This window comes from Geotrypetes seraphini, chromosome 7 (assembly GCF_902459505.1).
Source record: "Geotrypetes seraphini chromosome 7, aGeoSer1.1, whole genome shotgun sequence".
In the NCBI taxonomy this organism is placed as follows: Eukaryota; Metazoa; Chordata; class Amphibia; order Gymnophiona; family Dermophiidae; genus Geotrypetes; species Geotrypetes seraphini.
The window spans coordinates 6,162,117-6,182,393 of NC_047090.1; the positions used below are offsets into that span (position 1 = coordinate 6,162,117).

General features: G+C 45.9%; 1 protein-coding gene across 2 annotated transcripts in view; it reads left to right on the forward strand.

Annotated features, from left to right (window-relative positions):
- LOC117363916 (LARGE xylosyl- and glucuronyltransferase 1) overlaps positions 1–20,277 on the forward strand; it is a 391,773-nt gene that overhangs the window by 330,704 nt on the left and 40,792 nt on the right. For both annotated transcript variants that reach the window (XM_033952487.1, XM_033952488.1), the window contains exons 8-9: positions 11,453–11,565; positions 15,152–15,277. In XM_033952487.1, the coding sequence (XP_033808378.1) occupies positions 11,453–11,565; positions 15,152–15,277 (239 nt within the window). The remainder of the gene's footprint in view (positions 1–11,452; positions 11,566–15,151; positions 15,278–20,277) is intronic.

Below are 20,277 nucleotides of genomic sequence, written 5' to 3' on the forward strand. Positions count from 1 at the left end.
TGTCTCTTTGGGTTTCTTCCAGGTACTTGGGATCTGGGTTGGCCACTGTTGGAAACAGGACACTGGGCTTGATGGACCTTCGGTCTGTCCCATTAATGGCAATTCTATTGTTCTTAGTATGATAATACATCGGCCGGCAGGCAGACAATGGGAGAAATTGGAAGAAGGTGTTCTAACATGTCATAAAACCATCGATATGGACTTCAGGGATACTCATACTGATAATGCAAGGAAGAAAAGGGAGATTGGGGTGCTACCGTGGCAGAGGTTACTGGTTCTCTGGAGACTTGGGTTACAGCAGTGACATGCCTGATTGGCTGCCCCTGCATATGAGGACTGAGGGTGGCATGTGCGTTAAAAACAGACATGAGTGGATTGGGAAAACCATTGGCATAATATAGGTGGGGAGTCAGTGCTAGAATTGTAGTGAGGTGCAGGACTAAGTTACATGGCAAAGCTGCACCCCAGGTTAGAATTACCTCAGGAGCAGTAGATAACTTCATGTGTGTCTGGGGGATAGGAGGGGATAATGCTAGAAGAACAGATGTTATATGACACAGGTGTCAAAGTCGGTCCTCAAGGGCCACAATCCAGTCGGGTTTTCAGGATTTCCCCAATGAATATGTATTGAAAGCAGTGCATGCAAATAGATCTCAGGCATATTCATTGGGGAAATCCTGAAAACCCGACTGGATTCCGGCCCTCGAGGAGGGACTTTGACACCCCTGTTATATGAGGTAAGGACTGAAGTGATCTCATTGGAATAGCAGCAGGTCGGGATTGGGCTGCATCGGCAGAGCTGTATGTGGGTGGAGGAGGGTTACAGCACTGGAACAGCAAGGGATTCAGCGGGCCAGAATTGAGTTACACCGGAAGAACTGGGGGGAGAGCTCACTACTGGAACAGCGGGGAATGTGTTGGGTCAGGTCTGTAATTAAAATGCAGCGCTGCATATGGTGGAATCCCCTGTACAGGAACAGCAAAGGGTGGAGCAGGTCAGGACATATACCGTGTTTCCCCCCCCAAATAAGCTCTAGTTAAGATCAACCCCCTGAAGCCCCCCCGCCCAAGTCCCAAACACTCCCCAACTCCATCCCTGACACTAGTGCTGCTCGATTTGTCCAAATAAATCACTCATCAATTCAGTGACCCATCCCCCGCCCCGGTGAGACCTGACATACCTCCGCTCCGAGGCCTCCTAAAGCAGCAGCGGTGGCAGCGCTCTGAATGGGCTACTTTGCACCTTTTCCCACCGGGACCTTCTCTCTGCCGTGTTACCGAGGACATCATCAGTGATGCAGCAGAGGGAAGGTCCCGGCGGGGATGGCCGCAATGCAGCCCATTCAGAGCACTGCCACCGCAGCTGTTTTTGGAGGCTTCTGAGGTACGGTATGTTAGTCTCACGGTGGGAGGGTCGGTGGGGTTCTGCTGCACAGAGGGATGAGAGGGAGGGAGAGAAAGATGCTGCACAAGGGGGATGGAAGGGAGGGAGAGAAAGATGCTGCACAGGGGGATGGGAGCGAGGGATAGAAAGATGCCGCACAAGGGGGATGGGTGAAAGGGGAGGAAAGAGGAAGATTTGGGGTGGAGGAGAGGAAAAGAGAGATGATTTTTGTACATGAAAAAAAATAAGACATCCTCGAAAATGAGCCCTAATAATAATAATAATTTTATTCTTATATACTGCCATAGCGAAAAAGTTCTAGGCTGTTCACAACAAGGTGAGCTAATACATGGGATACAGATAAAATACAAATTAGAATAATGGATTTAAAAACAGATAAAGACAGAAAGCATTTACAATATATGGCAGAAAATACCGGCATGGCAGGGAAAGAAGTAATACAAAGAACAGATAAAATACCTCAAGTTCAATATAAGGAATGCATTTTTTTGGAGCAAAAATTAATATAAGACCTGTTCTTATTTTGGGAGAAACACAGTATGCTGGAAGAATTGAGGGGGAAAGAAAGCTTAGTTCTGGAACAGCATCGGGTCGGGACTGAGATATGTTAACAGCTTGTTGAAGGGAAACCCTGCATGTATCTGCCTCAGACAGGTGGCCCTTCTCTTGGGTTCGTTAGCACGCAAAATCTACCAATCTTGTTTCGTTAGGAAGTGAAAGTGGCTTGAATTCCTTCTGGAACGTCAGCGCATAGGCCTTTGCTTTAGATGTCGCTCAGTTAAGAAATTCTTGCATTCGGGGCCTGTTGGCTGTACGGATCTGTCGGAGCAGGAAGCCAGGTCACCTGATCTTCAGCAGCAAAGCTCAGTGTGTCGACAGCCGTGCAATTGGGGAAATTCCTTGAGTTTTTATATTTATAAAGCGGGTGCCTGAGTTTAATTTTAGCATTAACACGTTGTCTTCTGAGTCTCATCGATGACATTTTCAGACTAGAATAATTTTATAGATTTATTTATTAATTGGCATTTTTTAACGATCTTTCTGAAGAGATTCGTACAAGTTGGGAGGGGGGAGCTACAGCTTGACAATAGTAAAATAACCAAATATAGCCAAATATCCTGTTTCCCGGAAAATAAGACAGATCCTGAAAATAAGCCCTAGCATGATTTTTAAAGATGCTCCTAATTTAAGCCCTACCCCAAAATTAAGCCTTAGTTAAGATCTCCCCCCCCCCCCCCCCTCCGACTCTATCCCTGACACTAGTACTACGCGATTCACTGAAAAATCGGACTCATCAATTCAGTGATCCCCACCCTGGTGAGACCTGACATACCTCCGCTCTGAGTCCTCCAAATTGAGCTGACTTCGCTGCTGTTTTTGGAGGTCTTGGAGCAGAGGTATGTCAGTCTCATGATGGGAGGGTAAGTGGGGTTCTGTTGGACAAGGGGGTGAGAGGGAGGGAGGGATAGAAAGATGTTGCACAAGGGGATGGGTGACAGAAGAGGAAAGATGCTGCACATGGGGGGAGGGGTGAGAGAAAGGAAAGAGGAAGAATTGGGGTGGAGGAGAGGAAGGGAGAGATGATTGTTGTGCATGAAAAAAAAATAAGACATCCCCCCAAAAATAAGCCCTAATGCATTTTTTGGACCCAATATTAATGTAAGACACAAAATCAGCAAGGTAAACTTGGAAATGGCAAATTGAAATCTAATAATAGGACAAACATGCAGTGGTGTACTAAAGGGGGGGAGGTCTGCCCCGGGTGCAGCCTTAGGGGGGTGCACAGCTGACCCGGTCCCTATCGCGCTCCCACCCTCCCAGCAAGAGCAGCAAACCTCCCTCTAGTAGCTTCGGCTGCTTCGCGGCTTTCTCCTCCCTCTGCCGCATCACTGATGACGTCATCAGTGACGCTTCACCGGCAGGAGAAATCCGCGAAGCCACCGATGCTATTGGAGGGAGGTTTGCTGCTCTCGCTGGGAGGATCGGAAAGGTTCACTTGGGGGGGGAGAAATAGGAGGGTCAGCGGGGGTTCGGCTGGGAGGGGGGAGAAGCGGTCTGCCTCGGTGCTCCAAGGCCTGGCGCCATTACTTTCTTCGGGTAGAAGCAGCTTTTACATTTCGCTGCTGTTGCCGGCTTCAGGCCTTCCTCTCTGCCTACTTCCTGTTTTCATGAAGACAGGACCCGACAGAGAGGAAGGCCTGAAGTGGGCAACAGCAGTGAATTGTGAATACTGCTGCTGCCCGATGAAGTTCAGGACACCAGACCTTGGGTGACAGAAGAAGGAAAGGGAGCAGAGGGGGAGAGAATTGGGGAGAGTGTTGCTGTATCTAACTGGAGGGAATGAAAGGAGATGCCAGGGCTTGGAGGGAAGAAGAGACGCCAGGGCATGGAGGGAAGGAGGAAGGTATGCCAGATCAAGGGAAAAGGAAGGGGGAAAGGAAGGAGGAGATATCAGAGGGGGAGGGAGAGATGGAAGAAAAGGAAAGGAGAGAGATGCCAGGAATCAGGGAAGGGATGATGCCAGACCGTGAGTGAGAAGGAAAGAAAGGAGAAGAGAGAGATGCAAAACGGAGAGGTGACAAAGAGTTGAAATCAATCATGTACAAAGGAAAGAAGGGGCACGGGATAGATAGTTTATGGAAGGAGTATAGAAAAAGGGAAGATGCCATATGGAAGATAGAGAGGGTGCACACTGGATAGAAAGAGCACAGAGGGCAGTGAATGGAAGGGACGAGATAGAGGGTGAAAATAGATGGAAGGGGTAGAGAGAGGGAAACAGACACTGAATGGAAGTGTTGGGGAGAGGAAGGACAACTGCTGAATGGAAGTGTGAGGGAAAGGGGAGCAGATGCTGGAAGGAAGTGGGGAGGAGAAAGAAAAAAAGGATTGAGGGAAGAGGATAGAGTTAGTTACTGGAAGGGGTGAGGGAAAGAGGTGGCAAGCTATAGGTAGACACAGTGAAAGAGGGAAATTGAGGACTGAATAGTAAAAAAGAATTTAGACAGAGGCAGGAAATAAATTGAGAAGGAAGATCAGGGAAGAACCAGGAGGAAGGGAGCAGAGAGAGAGATGCCGCCAGAGCAGGGGGGGAAGGAGAGGAGACAGATACCAGACCAATGGGGGTGAAAGGAGAGATGGAAGGGGCAGGCATACAGTTTCTAGAAGGGGTATAGAAGGAGAGAAGATGCCATATAGGGACAGAGAGATGGCAGACAGTGGATGGAAGGAAGAGAGTAACAAGAAGATGAGGAAAGCAGAAACCAGAGAAGACAAAGGTAGAACAAAAATTTTCTATTTATTTATTGCTTTAGGAGACATGTGTCACTGTTTCTGTGGTATTGCATTGTATGCAGAGTCCAGCTTCTTGCTGGTTCAATTTAACCTTTGTCTATGTATTTCTATTTTATCCCCCCTTTTACAAAACTGTGGAGCGTTTTTTAGCACCAGCCGTGGTGGTAGCAGCTCTGATGCTCAGAATTCTATGAGCTTCAGAGCTGTTACCACTGTGGCTAAAATCCACACTACAGTTTTGTAAAAGGGGGAGGGGTTAGTTTGTGATGACATTCCATATTAGGCGAAGGTGTTTTCTGTTTTCTGTGTGTTCGAAAGACATGGTTTTCTGTTAGGATTGACTGCAGGATTGATCTGTACTAGTTTGGCTTGTTTAGTTTTACAATGGGTGTATTGCTGTTGTACTTCTCACTGCAGTATGTAAGATGCTGCCTTTTCCTAGGTACTCATGTGTGACGTGTGGCTTGTTACTAAAAATCATGTTTTTCGTACAGATGGGGAGGGGTGCCAAGAAATGATGGGCTCCGGGTGTCACACATGCTAGGTACGCCACTGCAAACATGTATTGAGAAGTACTGCAGGACAATTAATTTATTTTAAAATTTTCTATACCACTTAAACAACCGAAGCGGATTACAATTTACAAACAAAGTCAGAGAAAAAAAACAGCATCATAAACTTGTTAACAAATTAATCATACATGCAATTTCAGCATCATGATGAGGCTACCAATTTAAAAGAAAGCCTTAACAAAGAAGTGAGTTTTCATGGATTTAAAAACAACTCTTAAGATCTTGACACAGCCTCAGTGGCCCATTTAAATCATTCCATAATTGAGGTCCTGCTACTGAAATTGCTGCTCTCTGTGGCCATGCTTCAGGCTCAACCTCGTAGCAGATTCAGACCTCAGTAAACGAGAAGGCAGAGATACTTTCTTATAACTTGCATCAGGGTACCATGGTGCCTTTCCGTTGATTACCTGGTGTAAAATCGTCACGATTTTAAAATTCAATGTGAAACGCTGCAGGTGGCCAGTGTAGTTGCTTCAACACTGGAGATATATGTTCGTAACACGATGTCCCCAATGATCATTCTTGTAGCGCTTGCATTTTGGACTTTGACAGTCCCAACATCAAGGCATTACAGATAACAAGACTGTATTACTGTTCAGAAATCTGACACAGACAACATAGGGTGTTTCCTGGAAAGTATACGCACCTGAAAAAAGGCTCCCCTTACCACATGTAATATATGCTTTTGCATTGTAAGTTTACTGCAGTAGGCTGTTGCTGTTAGCCGCTTGGTTGATTTAGCCCCTTGTTGGCTTTAGCCAATCAGGGACTTCCTTAGGCTCAACCCTAAGGAAGTCCCTGATTGGCTCAGGCACCCCAGGCCCCTCCCAAGGGAGGAGCCTGAGGCACCTGAGCCAATCAGGGCCCTAGGCTGCTCCCCGTGCATCACATGATGCACCGGGATGGGGCCTAAGGCCTCAGTTCATTGAGGGAGGCTTAAGGAGCAGGAGGGATTGAGCACCCCTCCTGCTCCCAACTTTCAGGTACTGAGGGAAGGGGTGTGGGTGTGTGTGCCGGATCAGTTCCAACAGCAGAAGGGAGTTGGCATCCCTCCTGCCATTTTTTGGGATTTGGGGAGGGGGAAAGGGAAGGAGCACTTTGTCAGTGGGGGGGGGGAGGCTTTTTTTTTCATTTTTTTTTAATCGGGCAGATATTTTGCGTGTGTCATACATGCAAAATATCTGCCCAATTTTTTTTTAAAAAGAAAAAAGCCATCAGAAGCCCTGACAGCAGTGACTGGAGGCTGCTTCTCCTGTCACTACTGACAGGGCTCTGTCCCGACTCAATCGCTTTGGGTCGGGAGTTTGCATGCAAAAAAGATAGTGAATCGATCGCTGTTTTAAAATCGGCCAACAGCGATTGACTCCACTATCGTTAGTGAATCTGGTCCAAAGTTCCCCTAATGTCTCACTTTTCCTCTTGTAGGGGAAGACCTCACTAGGGAGTATTCGTCCCACCTCTGCCCCCAGCCCTGGACTCCTATAGAGGAGGTCAGTGAGCCCCTGCAAATCTTATGAACCTCTGCTGCAGTGGACTGCACCCCAAATGTTCCTCCTGTTGTTTGTTTATTGGGATTTAATAATTGACTTCATGAAGCGATTTGGCATCCGGTTTCACTTGCAATAAAAGATGTCTCATTTCCGGGTCAGAGAATTGGTCTTTCCAATGTGTATCTCGGGTAATTCAGAATAAGAGGAGAATTTTCCTTCCACGGTGGCCATGAGACCCTGAGGTGTCTGTGCGGATAAGGGATCCTTCTAATTTGGTTTTATTTTGTTTATCCTTATTCTTTGTTTCCTTTATTCCCCTTCCCCTGATCCATAGAGAAAATAATATGGATGGGGAGCCTATTTTGACATTGCATGATACAATGATAATAATAATAAGTTATTGTGTGTAGAATCTGCTATGTTATTTCCTGTTTCCAGTCTGTCTACTGGGTTTGTTTGGAAATATGATAACACAGAATGTAAAAGAAATGAAAACAGATACGATTCCTGTAAATGCCTGCAGTAAAGTAATTACAGAGTTAATTAAGAGTGCCAGTGGCACATCTTGTAATCATAGACCAGTGTATCGCAAACTGTGTGCCGCGAGATGCCAGGGAGGAGGAGAGGCACTTGCGGTAAGAGGCACATCCTGTAGGTAGTCAGCCAGCGCCTTTCCTCTCCGCGTCTCTTCCCTTCCAGCACCCCCATTGGCGGGCTCTGGGCCCCGTTGGAGGGCCTTCGTGCATGCGCGCTGCGGCTTGGTAAAACTTGGAAGATGCTGGCTTAGGTGTAGTACACACTCTCTCTAGTGCAAGTAAATAAGTGTTGCACATATCAGCCACCTGGCCAGGAAGGTTTAAAGAGCAGGCATGCTGTTCCCATGACCAGTGAAGACATTTTTCTCTGTTTGTGGGCCAGCTGAAGATGAATAGGAGACAGAAAAGTGGCTGGCGAGACTGCTGGTCACAAGCCCATGCATCCTTCCATTTATTTACAAAATTTATATACCACAATATCTTAACATTCTGTGGAATTAAATAATTGCAGATTTCATACAAATAAACCACGCATATTTCTGGGTCTCACTGCGTCTTGTCAGGTGGAAACCGACGTTTCAGCCACCGTGCTGTGGCTTTCTTCAGGGTATGCTGTGAGGTCTGCAGTTTGTCTTTACATACATAGTAACATAGTAGATGACGGCAGATAAAGACCCGAATGGTCCATCCAGTCTGCCCAACCTGGTTCACTTTAAATTTTTTTTTTTTTTTTTCTTCTTAGCTATTTCTGGGCGAGAATCCAAAGCTTTACCCGGTACTGTGCTTGGGTTCCAACTGCCAAAATCTCTGTTAAGACTTACTCCAGCCCATCTACACCCTCCCAGCCATTGAAGCCCTCCCCTGCCCATCCTCCTCCAAACGGCCATGCACAGACACAGACCGTACAAGTCTGCCCAGTAACTGGCCTAGTTCAATCTTTAATATTATTTTCTGATTTTAAATCTTCTGTGTTCATCCCACGCTTCTTTGAACTCAGTCACAGTTTTACTCTCCACCACCTCTCTCAGGAGCGCATTCCAGGCATCCACTACCCTCTCCGTAAAGTAGAATTTCCTAACATTGCCCCTGAATCTACCACCCCTCAACCTCAAATTATGTCCTCTGGTTTTACCATTTTCCTTTCTCTGGAAAAGATTTTGTTCTACGTTAATACCCTTTAAGTATTTGAACGTCTGAATCATATCTCCCCTGTCTCTCCTTTCCTCTAGGGTATGCATATTCAGGGCTTCCAGTCTCTCCTCATACGTCTTCTGGCGCAAGCCTCCTATCATTTTTGTCGCCCTCCTCTGGACCGCCTCAAGTCTTCTTACGTCTTTCGCCAGATACGGTCTCCAAAACTGAACACAATACTCCAAGTGGGGCCTCACCAATGACCTGTACAGGGGCATCAACACCTTCTTCCTTCTACTGACTACGCCTCTCTTTATACAGCCCAGAATCCTTCTGACAGCAGCCACTGCCTTGTCACACTGTTTTTTCGCCTTTAGATCTTCGGACACTATCACCCCAAGGTCCCTCTTCCCGTCCGTGCATATCAGCTTCTCTCCTCCCAGCATATACGGTTCCTTCCTATTATTAATCCCCAAATGCATTACTCTGCATTTCTTTGCATTGAATTTTAGTTGCCAGGCATTAGACTATTCCTCTAACTTTTGCAGATCCTTTTTCATATTTTCCACTCCCTCTTCGGTGTCTACTCTGTTACAAATCTTGGTATCATCTGCAAAAAGGCACACTTTTCCTTCTAACCTTTCAGCAATGTCACTTACATACATATTGAACAGGATTGGCCCCAGCACCGAACCCTGAGGGACTCCACTAGTCACCTTTCCTTCCTTCGAGTGACTTCCATTAACCACCACCCTCTGGCGTCTGTCCGACAGCCAGTTTCTGACCCAGTTCACCACTTTGGGTCCTAACTTCAGCCCTTCAAGTTTGTTCAACTGACCTGATTGGGAACAGAACAGTCCACCAATTTGAATTTTGGTGGGAAATTCAATTGGTCAGAAATTTGCCCTGTTCCCAGTCAGGTCAGTGAACCCACTATTTACAAAGACAAACTGCAGACCTCACAGCGTACCCGGAAGAAAGCCACAAGCACGGTGGCTGAAACGTCGGTTTCCACCTGACAAGATGCAGCGAGCACAATGACAGCTAAGGAAACTCTGAGAGAACATATAACCCAGCTCCACAGCCATTTCTGGAGTTGGTACAGCTAGAGAATTTTTCACCGTCCCCACAGGAACTCAATTTCCCTGTCCCATCTGCCTTAACCGCACAAGCTTCGGACACTTATGATTTTTAAAGTGTTTGAGGCTTTTGCTGATGAGGACAGAGCTTGCAGGAATGGGGCAGGGACAGGAAAAGAACTCGGGGAACCGGGACAGGAAAAGAACCGGGACGGGGAACAATTTTTCCCCTGTGTCATTCTCTAGATACACCTCCCTCTCTCCCACCCATCGCCTTTGATGCTTATGGTCAATCGGGGATTCTCACCTTCTCCTTTTCACTCTACATATAATAAAAAGTGCTACCGCGTTACTGTGTACTAACATACATTATCCACCTCTGGTCCCGTTTTGTTCCGGAGGACCTACAGTATTCACTAATAATGGACTAACTGCATTTGCATGCACTTGGGTAATAGTGCACTTTGCTGAATGGAGCCCTCTATAGGCAGCACAAGGTACTGCTCTATGCTGGTACAAACATATCCCATTATGTCTCTGCTATACAGTACACTTCTCCCTCTGTATCCACGGGGGTTAGGGGCAGAGCCGGCCCGCGAATATAAAAAAACTGCGAATAATATTCGGGCCGGCTCTGACACCCCCCCCCAACACACACACACTTACCCCCGGCATCCCTTAAGCCTTACCTGGTGGTCTAGTGGGTTTTCGGGGCAGAGCGATCTTCCTACGCTCCTGGCCCGTGAAGATCACTCGTAGGAAATGGCTGCCGCAAGCTCCCGTCATAGTGTCGAGAGACCATGGGAGCTCACGGCAGCCATTTCCTATGAGTGATCTGCACGGGGCAGGAGCGTAGGAAGATCGCTCTTGCCCTGAAAACCCGCTAGACCACCAGGTAAGGCTTAAAAATAGCCTGAAAAATGAAAACGGATCTAAAAAAAAAAAATATTGCGAATAACCGAATCCACGGATTCGGAGGGAGAAGTGTACATATTCTCAAGAAAAAAGGCTATGCAGATTGATTTTAACATTCTGAAGCTGCATCTTTGCATCTTAACGGGGCTTTTTTCTTCTGGATAGTATGTCTAAGAGCATCAACAGCAAAGACTAGCGTAAAAAATATTTTACCAAGTTTCCAAGTTTTATTAATTTTTGATATACCGTCGATCAAATATTGGCTAAACGGTTTACAATAGGTTGTATAAAATAAAATATAACTTAAAATAAACATAACATCAAAGGGATTGTACAATAAAATAAACACCAGGGAGTTAAAATTACATCGAGATGAAAATAAAAGAAAAGAAAGGATTGGGGGTGGGGGTGGAGAATGCATATGGGATGGGGGTCGCTTCTAGGGAAGTGTTTGTGGTTTTCTGCCAAAACGTTAATGCATATCCGGGGAAGAAGAGAGATTTCAGCTGTTAAAGGCATCTTTAAAGAGAAATGTTTTGACTTTGGATCGGAATTGGTCTATAGATTATTCTGATTTAATGTCTAAGGGACGGGACTTTCAGAGTGAGGGAGTGGCGACTGAGAAGATAGCCGTTTGGGTAGTGGAATCAAATGATTAAACATTTTATCATAGCTAAAACATTCTATAACTTCGAAAGAACATTTGCCCATAGGGCAGGGGTGTAAAAGTCCCTCCTCGAGGGCCGCAATCCAGTCGGGTTTTCAGGATTTCCCCAATGAATATGCATGAGATCTATTAGCATACCATGAAAGCAGTTTGCAAATTGATCTCATGCATATTGATCTCATGCATATTCATTGGGGAAATCCTGAAACTTCGACTGGATTGTAGCCCTAGAGGAGGGACTTTGACACTCCTGCTGTAGGGTGCATCTTGGGGGTTTTTTTTTTCATGTGGCTAAAGCAGGACTTGGTGACAAATTTAGCTCAGCATCGTAATGGCATTTTCCCGCCTCTGTGTTCTCTGTTCCAGGTGTCATCCTGTTGCTCCTGGACAAGCTCCGGAAGATGAAATGGGAGCAGATGTGGAGGCTGACAGCGGAACGAGAGTTAATGAGCATGCTCTCCACCTCATTAGCAGATCAGGTGCGTGCATGGGACGGTACGACCCTGGGAAGGGGACCCTCCGTCTGCTTTAACAGCATGACGCAGAGGTCTTGGCATAACCGTGGGCTTCTTTCGGACTATGTGAGACCGGATGGATAATTAATAGGGTCGGAGCGCTGGGGAGGGAGGGAGGCACCGTGTTATTTCACTGCTAATGGGGAATAATGTTACCTTTGTTGGTCCACGTGTATACACAGTATCTGGAATAGGAATCATAGCCTAGCTGTGGTGATACTGGCCTTTTACAAAACCGCGCAAGAGGCTTTTAGCGCCGGCCGGCATGCTGAATGCTTTGACGCTCATAGGAACTCTGTGACTGTCGGAGTAGCGCAGAGCATTCACCATGCTGGCTGGCGCTAAAAGCCTCTTGCGCGGTTTTGTACAGTTTTGTAAAAAAATTTAAAAAAAAGTGGGGGGGGGGGAGGGGGTTATTGAATTAACTTAGGGAATTTTTGCTAAAATATGTTTAAGTTTTGGGGTTGTCATGATTTTTAACGCAGAGCAAGCCAAAACTAGCATTACAGCAAGAAGGGGCATTAACACGTGATCTGCAGTTAAAAAAATAAAAGGAATCATTTTGGATTTAAGTGTGCAACCTGCTCCGATTTCTTACCTCCTTTAGGGGTACTATTTGTCTAAGACTTCACGCCCACTTGCTGCCCATTCCACAACCCTGAATTAAAACTTTTAAGCCCCTGCATTAAAGGCTTAACACCTTTTAATAAAAGGTCCCGTCAGTGTACCTTTTTCCCAAGCTTTTGTGTGTTTTTCCTCGTTTCATCATGTAAGTGATAAACTTTTGAAAACTTGTCAGATACCTTTTTGTTGAACTAAGTATATCACCTACAACTTTGTTTTAACTACTTCACTGACAGACAATCTGGTTTACTGTTTTATTGGGCTTATTTCTAGTCTTACAGGAAGAACATAGATTGGAAAACATGCAAAAAATGTGGCTTCAAAATCTGATTTTTTTTTTCTTTGTATATTAAATAGTTTATTAGCTGGTTGCTTGTCTCTTGCTGCAAGTTTTCCTAACCCTCTCGTTCCCCTTATCCTTTTTTTGCTAGCCATCATTCCTCAGGATAAGCATGCAATAGAGTTAGTCTCTCCAGACCACCATGAACTCTCATCTCTCCTTCAGGAGGGGGATTTGCTTTTTTCTACCAAAAGTATGTTCATAAATATTTTTTGCTTCATCCCACCAAATGTCAGTGAGGGGCTAAAACAGCTTTTTGCTTGTCATCCAATCTCCCTTTCTTGCAGACTTTTGTTGATAAAGATTACCTAGAAAACAGAGCCTTCTGGACTGACATTGTGGCCATAGTAGGACTTGCTGTTCACATTTTCGAGGTTTACTGGTTAAAATTAATTTTGGAAGATTGTGCAGTGACAAATGCAGCACGAAGAACCTTGTTTCAGTTCTCAGGCCAGGATGCTGTCTGGGTCACATGTCTGCAGATGCTGTAAAGGGGGTCCTGGACATTGCACAATGGTGACTCCTAGTGGCCAGATATAGCTGGGTTTCAGAAGAAGCAATGACTTGGTTAAATGAACTCTGAGGAAGATATACTGTATATATAAATTATGAGGAAAAATTGCCAAGTGTTTTTGTGAATAAAGATTCCTTGTATCAGATCCCAGCCCTGGTTTTGATTAAACAGGATGAAACTGCTGAGACAATAGTCAAGCACAGCTGAGCTCATAAATTTGTAACCTGTTCTCTAGCAAAATTTATGAGCCTTAAGTTTCCAGTAAAAAAAAAAAATAAAAAATCCCAATTTAGAAGCTTAAAAAGTTATGCTCATAATTTTAGACCTGCCATTCATTTATCTAGATTTATGAGCCTAATTTTTGAGTCTAGTGCTGGAAATCAGTACCATGCTTCTATCTCCCGCCCATCCTAAATCTACCCCTGTTCCCACCTTCTTTTTATGCTCCTAAATTTCGAAATGTAGTGAAATTTTGAGTATAAATTCAGCATTCAGCCCTAGTAAATTATCAAAGAAGCCAAATTTATGAGTATAACTCTAAAGTTAGAAACATAAATCCTTTAATGCCCATTTTGTTCTGCATCTTGAATTGCTTAAATGATGTGCAAAGTCCAGTTTATTTCCTTCCTGAGCTTGGGGGAAATCCACTGCTTATTCCTCGGATGGGCAGACTTGCACGGTCTGGGTCTGTGTATGGCCGTTTGGTGGAGGATGGGCAGGGGAGGGCTTCAATGGCTGGGAGGGTGTAGATGGGCTGGAGTAAATCTTAACAGAGATTTCGGCAGTTGGAACCCAAGCACAGTACCGGGTAAAGCTTTGGATTCTTGCCCAGAAATAGCTAAGAAGAAAAAAAAAATAATTTAAATTGAATCAGGTTGGGCAGACTGGATGGACCATTCGGGTCTTTATCTGCCGTCATCTACTATGTTACTATGATAAGCAGCATTAAATCTGTTTTACTACTTGGGATCTAGCTAGGTACTTGGGACCTGGGTTGCCACTGTTGGAAACAGGATACTGGGCTTGCCTTGATGGGCCTTCAGTCTGTCCCTATATGGCAGTTCTTATGTGAGCCAAATAAAGGACATTCAAGCCATTGTGACATCACTGATGATGATGGCTCTTAGGCATTGGTAGAATGAGGCATTATGACATCACAATCTCAACTCTGGAATGTTGCTACTCATTGGGTTTCTGCCAGGTACTTGGGACCTGGGTTGGCCACTGTTGGAAATAGGATTCTGGGCTTGATAGACCTTCGATTTGTCCCAGTATGGCAATTATTATGTTCTTGAAGACTGTGGAGTACAATGTTCTTGAAGTGATCTTTATTTAAAAAAAAAAAAAAAAACCCCAAATAAATCCACATATCCACTGTTAAGAAGCAGCTGACCCAAAGAATAGCAATGGACCCAACACGGTCCTTCCTCAAGGGGTCCCAGTCAGTGAATTACTCAACGAAAGTAAAACCATGGATGGGATTCAAATAAAATATAAGACACTTTCAATACTACCGCTCTTTCTCGCCCTCTGCTCTCTTTTGAGCAAGGTATCTTATATTTTATTTGAATCCCATCTGTGGTTTTACTTTGCGCAATTCACTGACTAGGACTCTGAAGAAAGCTCGTGTGAGCCGAAACAAGGACCTGTGTTGGGTCCACTGCTATTCTTTGGGTCAGCTGCTTGTTTCTAATAAAGATCACTTCAAGAACATTGTACTCCACAGCCTTTGCCTTTTCTGGAACATCTACTACTTCTGTGGAAAGCTTGGGCATTTTGTTGTTTGTCGCTATTACTAAAAGTTGACCATCCAGCCATTGGTTGATGTCTACTCCTAGAGGTGCCAAGGTCTGCATTCCATTCCAGTAATGGAAGGCCCTTCTAGATATTAACATCGGGCATCATTGAGCCATCACTATCTGCTTTTGGTAGGCAAGTGGTCTTGGGAAATTTCTTGGACGGATTTGTGAATATTCATAGCTGGGCTATCAATTTATTGCTTCGCTTCTCATGCCAGTTGTATTAAGGTAGGGAAATATTTATGATGTGTCCATCTGTCTGTCTTTCTATAGGACATCTTTAATGCAGTCATCAAACAGAATCCCTTTCTGGTGTACCAGCTTCCATGTTTCTGGAACGTGCAGTTGTCTGACCACACCCGGTCCGAGCAGTGCTACAGGGATGTCTCGGACCTCAAGGTAAAGTCACGAGCAATGCGGCCGTGAATCAGCTGGGATTTGGATTCAGCACAGCTTCCAGGAAAACACAGGGTGTTAACATACGGCAGAGTTTCCAGATGGACATGCAAATTGCTTCCAGCTAGTGTAACCGAAGATTTATTCAGTTCACTATTCACTCAGAATCTAGCGGAGCTGCCAGAATTATGAGCATTAGATTTAGTCCTGGTTTTCTAACACCGATTGGAAAACATCCCAGGACTTTTGAAGTGGGATGGGACAATGGACTCTCCATCAAACATGTGAAGCCAGCAAGATAAAAATAAATTGTTGATGTCCAAATTGAATGATAAAAACCCAACACAGTGAATCAATTTCTGTTGATGAATGATGGCCATGTTGTACTTTTGTGTTATATCCTTTGTTCTAAATTGTTTTGTTTATATTTTATTTACCATATATGCCCGAATATAAGCCAACCCGAATATAAGTCGAGACCTCCATTTTTCCCCCCCAAAAGGAGGAAAAATGGTTGACTTGAATATAAGTTGGGTGGCTTAATATTCAAGTGCCCTCCCTTGTCAGGTTCTGCACCCAGCTCCCTCCCTGCCAGGCACTGCAACCCCCTTCCTTCCCTCCCTCCCTCCCAGGCTCGCCACCCTGTCCCCCCTCCCTGTCCATCGTATCTCCTTTGCTGCTGGAATCCCTGGTGGTCCAGAGGTGTAGCAGGCAGGAGCAATCTTTCTGCCTCCTGCCCCGCTGCTAATCCGGTTGGTCGCTGGTGCAAGTTCCGGCTTCAGCCGCTGAGCGGTACCGAGCGGGAGCATGCTTTGGCGCTGCTGGCCGGGGCTAAGCGCTTCCTGAATGGCTCCTGCGAATTCTCAGGAGGGGGCAGGTGTGCGCTGGATGCTGGCCCGAATATAAACCGGGACTCCCATTTTGGGGCCAATTTTTTTGGTCCCAAAATCCCAGTTTATATTCGAGTATATCTGATACTTTTAGTTGATGTGTTTGAATCTGTTCATAATCTCTGATTTTATGTTTGTTTTAAACTTCGTAGTACCCCTAATGCAGGTGCATTCATGTGTTTGGTTTTTGTCATTCAATTTGGGCATCGACAATTTATTTTTATCCTGCTGGTTTCGTTCGTTTGTTTGGTGGAGAATCTCATTGTCCCAACTTTTGCACTGTTCCCTCTAAGCTGAGCAGGAGTCCTCCACCCACAGTCTCACCAATAGAGGGTGCTGTTTTACTGTCACATTTTTCAATTGTGAGGGACAGGCAAGTTCTGCAGGACTCCAGGGAACATACCTGTCCTTAGCGACTGAAAATATTCCACCCCCTAGTGGTAGCAATGCAGCTGGAGGACACCTGCTCAGCTTAGAGGGAACACTTTTTTTTTTCTCTTTTGCTTGTTTTGCGTGGGGTTCTTCCTTGCTAGACTCTCTGTGGTTATGCAACACAGAAAGCCTACCGTAGGCTGTAGCGTGTGCTTAACGAGGCATCTGTGCAGTGTTTTTATAGTCACATGATGCAGAGAAGCTTTACACGCAGAGAGATCACTGCACGGATCTGCTTGCAGGACCCCGGCGCTCAGGATATTAAACTGATATTAACACTATTAGCTGTTCACCCCCAATGCAGAGAAGTACACAGTAGACAAGGCAAACACAGCTTGGAACTTGGACGCCAGGTCTGAGCAGGCATGGAAGGGTTAGTTCATTGTTCTGCACAGGGTCTGAAAGGATTTAATCCTAATTTTTCTTCTTTTGCTGCGATCATAACAGTAACACACTGCGTTTAGGACAGAACAAGTAGTGACAGGTCTGAGCAGAAAAAAAAATTATATCTGTGCATGAGCTGAAATGTGCTACACATAATTACCAGGCTCACAAACATTTAGGGGGAAATTCTAAAACCAGGGCCTAAATGTAGACGTCGGAAGGCTTCCTGCCAATGATCAGAAACAGCAGGGTTAAAGCGCTTACTGACGCCTATATAAAAGGCGGCTGAAATGTCCGCTGGAATCGTGGCTAGGAAGTCACTTTAGGCCAAAGTCGGCCTGGCCAACCCCCGAAGTGGAGTTAGGTGACCTAAAGTGGCCGCGAATCACGCCAAGATAGGCAGCTGAAATGTAGGCCTGGGAAACCCTATCTTTGCTGAGACCACAGCAGCTGATTGCGGCAGGGAAATTCCCCCCTTCCCCCCATCAGCTGAGCGTCAGGGATTCCACAAAGCCACGATTCTGTAACCGGCACCCAAGTTCTTGGCGCTGGTTACAGAATCACGGCTTTAGGGAGTCCCTGCCGCTCAGCTGATGGGGGAGGGGGAATTCCCCTGCCGCGATCATCTGGAGAGGCTGCGGCAGGGAACCCCCAAACCCCACTGCAAATCAGCTGGCAGGAGAGATGCCCACTCCCTTCTGCCGGCACCTCCCTCCCCGCTAACATTCCTGGCAGGAGAGATGCCCAGTCCCTCCTTCCGGCACCTCCCTCAAACATCCCCAGCAGGAGGGATGCCCAAACTTTCCTGCCGGCACCTCTCCCGAACATCCCCAGCAGGAGGGATACACAGTCTCTCCTACCAGCACTACCCACCCCCCAAAACTCACATGCACCCTCCCCCGAACCTTTTTGTAGAAGGCTGGCCGGAGGGATGCCCACTCCCTTTGGCTGGCAGGAATCCGGCCGTCGAAGTCGTAGGCCACTCCCAGTGCATCCCAGAATGCAATGGGAAGGAGGCTTAAGACTCCAGTTGGCCCAGGTGCCGAAAGCCCCTCCTATGTATTTAGTGTACAGTACACCCCCACAAATTCGTGGTCGGCGATTCGCAGATTCAGTCATTGACGGAATTTTCTGGCCGCCTCTTCCGGTCAAAAAATACTGCGAATGACTGACCAATAGACAAGCTCTTTGTCACTACGGGCCTTCCCTTCCCCAACTTGCATTTTTCCCTGTCTACGTGCCTCCCATGCACCTTCCCACAACACAGTGAGAGGGGAGAGCAGAACTACAAATTCCCTCCTCCCACCACCAACATCACAATTGCGTCACTCCCGTCAGCGTCCGCACGCTCGCAAAAACCTGGAGCGCGCTTCCTGTGCGGGGTTGTGCAGGAGGAAGAGGAGTGCGTAGGAACCGGCAACGGGGAAGCTGAGTTTCCCGATGCGGTGAACCGGTGGGTGTGAGCAGGAAGAACTGGGCTACACAGTGAGACCTCTCCGTTGGTGGGTAGGTGTTGCTGCTTAGCCTTGAACATAGGCGTGGGAGGCCATCTGCATAGAAAATCACTTCTATCTTCCTCCGGGTGCGAAACCGGCTCTCCGAGTGCAAGTCTCAGAAGGGGGAGTGCTGATTACAGTACTCTTTTGATACTTGGCGGTTTATCAACATTCGCGGTCACTCCGTGAATGTAACCCCCGCAAATTTCATAAATATAGCAATTGTCTCTGCCCAAGGTGTGCATAAGTTGTACCCAGTTGTACAATTAAACTTTACGCGTGCTTCTGCCGGTAGTAAGGTGTCACTTGATCAAATTTCTTTAACCCGAAGATAAGTCTGACCGCTGCATTTTGCACTAGTTGCAGACGTCGCATATCCTTTTGGGAAATTGCTAAATAGGCGATGTTGCAGTAGTCAAGTTGACTTAGTACGAGGGATTGTACCAGGATTCTGAATGCTGACGTATCAAAATATGACTTAACAGATCTCAGTTTCCAGAGAGTGAAAAAACCCTTTCTGATTAAGGAGTCCACCTGGTCTTTCATGGTTAGGCATTGATCCAGAGTTACACCCAGTATCTTCATGGTGGACTGAATAGGGTAACTAAGATCGTTGATGCATAGTGGGGTTTTGGTGGCAAGCGGGTGAGGGGAAGCTATAAAGAATTTCTTTTTTTCTGAATTAAGTTTGAGTTTGAAGTCTGTCATCCATTGCTCCATCACATTTATTGCTTCTGTTGTCTTGGGAATGGTTTCCGAGACAGAGTTAGCAAATGGGATGATGATCGTAAAGTCATCTGCGTAACTGAATAGTTTTATCCCTAGCTGGGTTAATTGCATGCCCAATGAGGACATGTAGACATTGAAAAGCAATGGGGATAGCGGTGACCCTTGTGGCACACCGGATGAATTGCTCCAGGTATCGGAGAGATCGTAGTTGAAACGTACCTGATAGGTACGAGATGTAAGGAAGCCACAAAACCAGTTTAACACCTCATCCCACCATCATATTGCTTTTTGCTTGGGGTGACATCCTGTATTTGTTTTCTCCCACCTGTCACCCTCTTTAAATGTCAGTCCACTTAGGGGGAAATTTTGTAAATAGTGTCTAAAAGGTAGTTGCCTATCTCTTGTCAATCACACCCAACTTAAAACTTGGGCGTCTTTAATGTAGGCCAGGGTTTTAAAGGCCTATATGATGGTCTTAGAGAATCACACCTAGTGGCACCTTCTCCACCCTTGCACACTCTTACTTTGGAGTCAGTTGCTGCTGGGCACCATGCGATAGGCGTCTATCTTTTGTAGAATTGCACCTAAGAAAATAGGTGCTTATCCCCCAATTAGTTTTTTTTTTTTTCAATTATGAGCTTGGGGGGGGTGGGGGGTTCCCACTACAGAAAAATGTACATTACATTAGTGACTTCTATTCCGCCTGTACCTTGCAGTTCTAGGCGGATTACATTTGAAGATAACTGGACATTACCAGGAAGTTACAAATTAACGATTGGATACATAGGAGAGGTTTTAGAATAAAAGAGGAAGGGAAGAAATTTGAGTAATACCTTTAGGGGAGTTGCGGTTGAGGGGGAAAGGCTACAGGTTAGAGTCATTGAGGGGGAGTTACAAGAGGGGAGGAGGACGACGGGAGAATTGCAAGGAAGGGGGGGAGAAGAGAGGGAGGGTTGAGAAGGCTGGATATATTTTTTGAATAGCAAAGTTTTGATTTCTTTTCGAAAAGATTTAAAGTCAGTTGTTGCTGTCAGCAGGTTGGAGATGGAGGGGTCCAGTTTTGCTGCCTGCG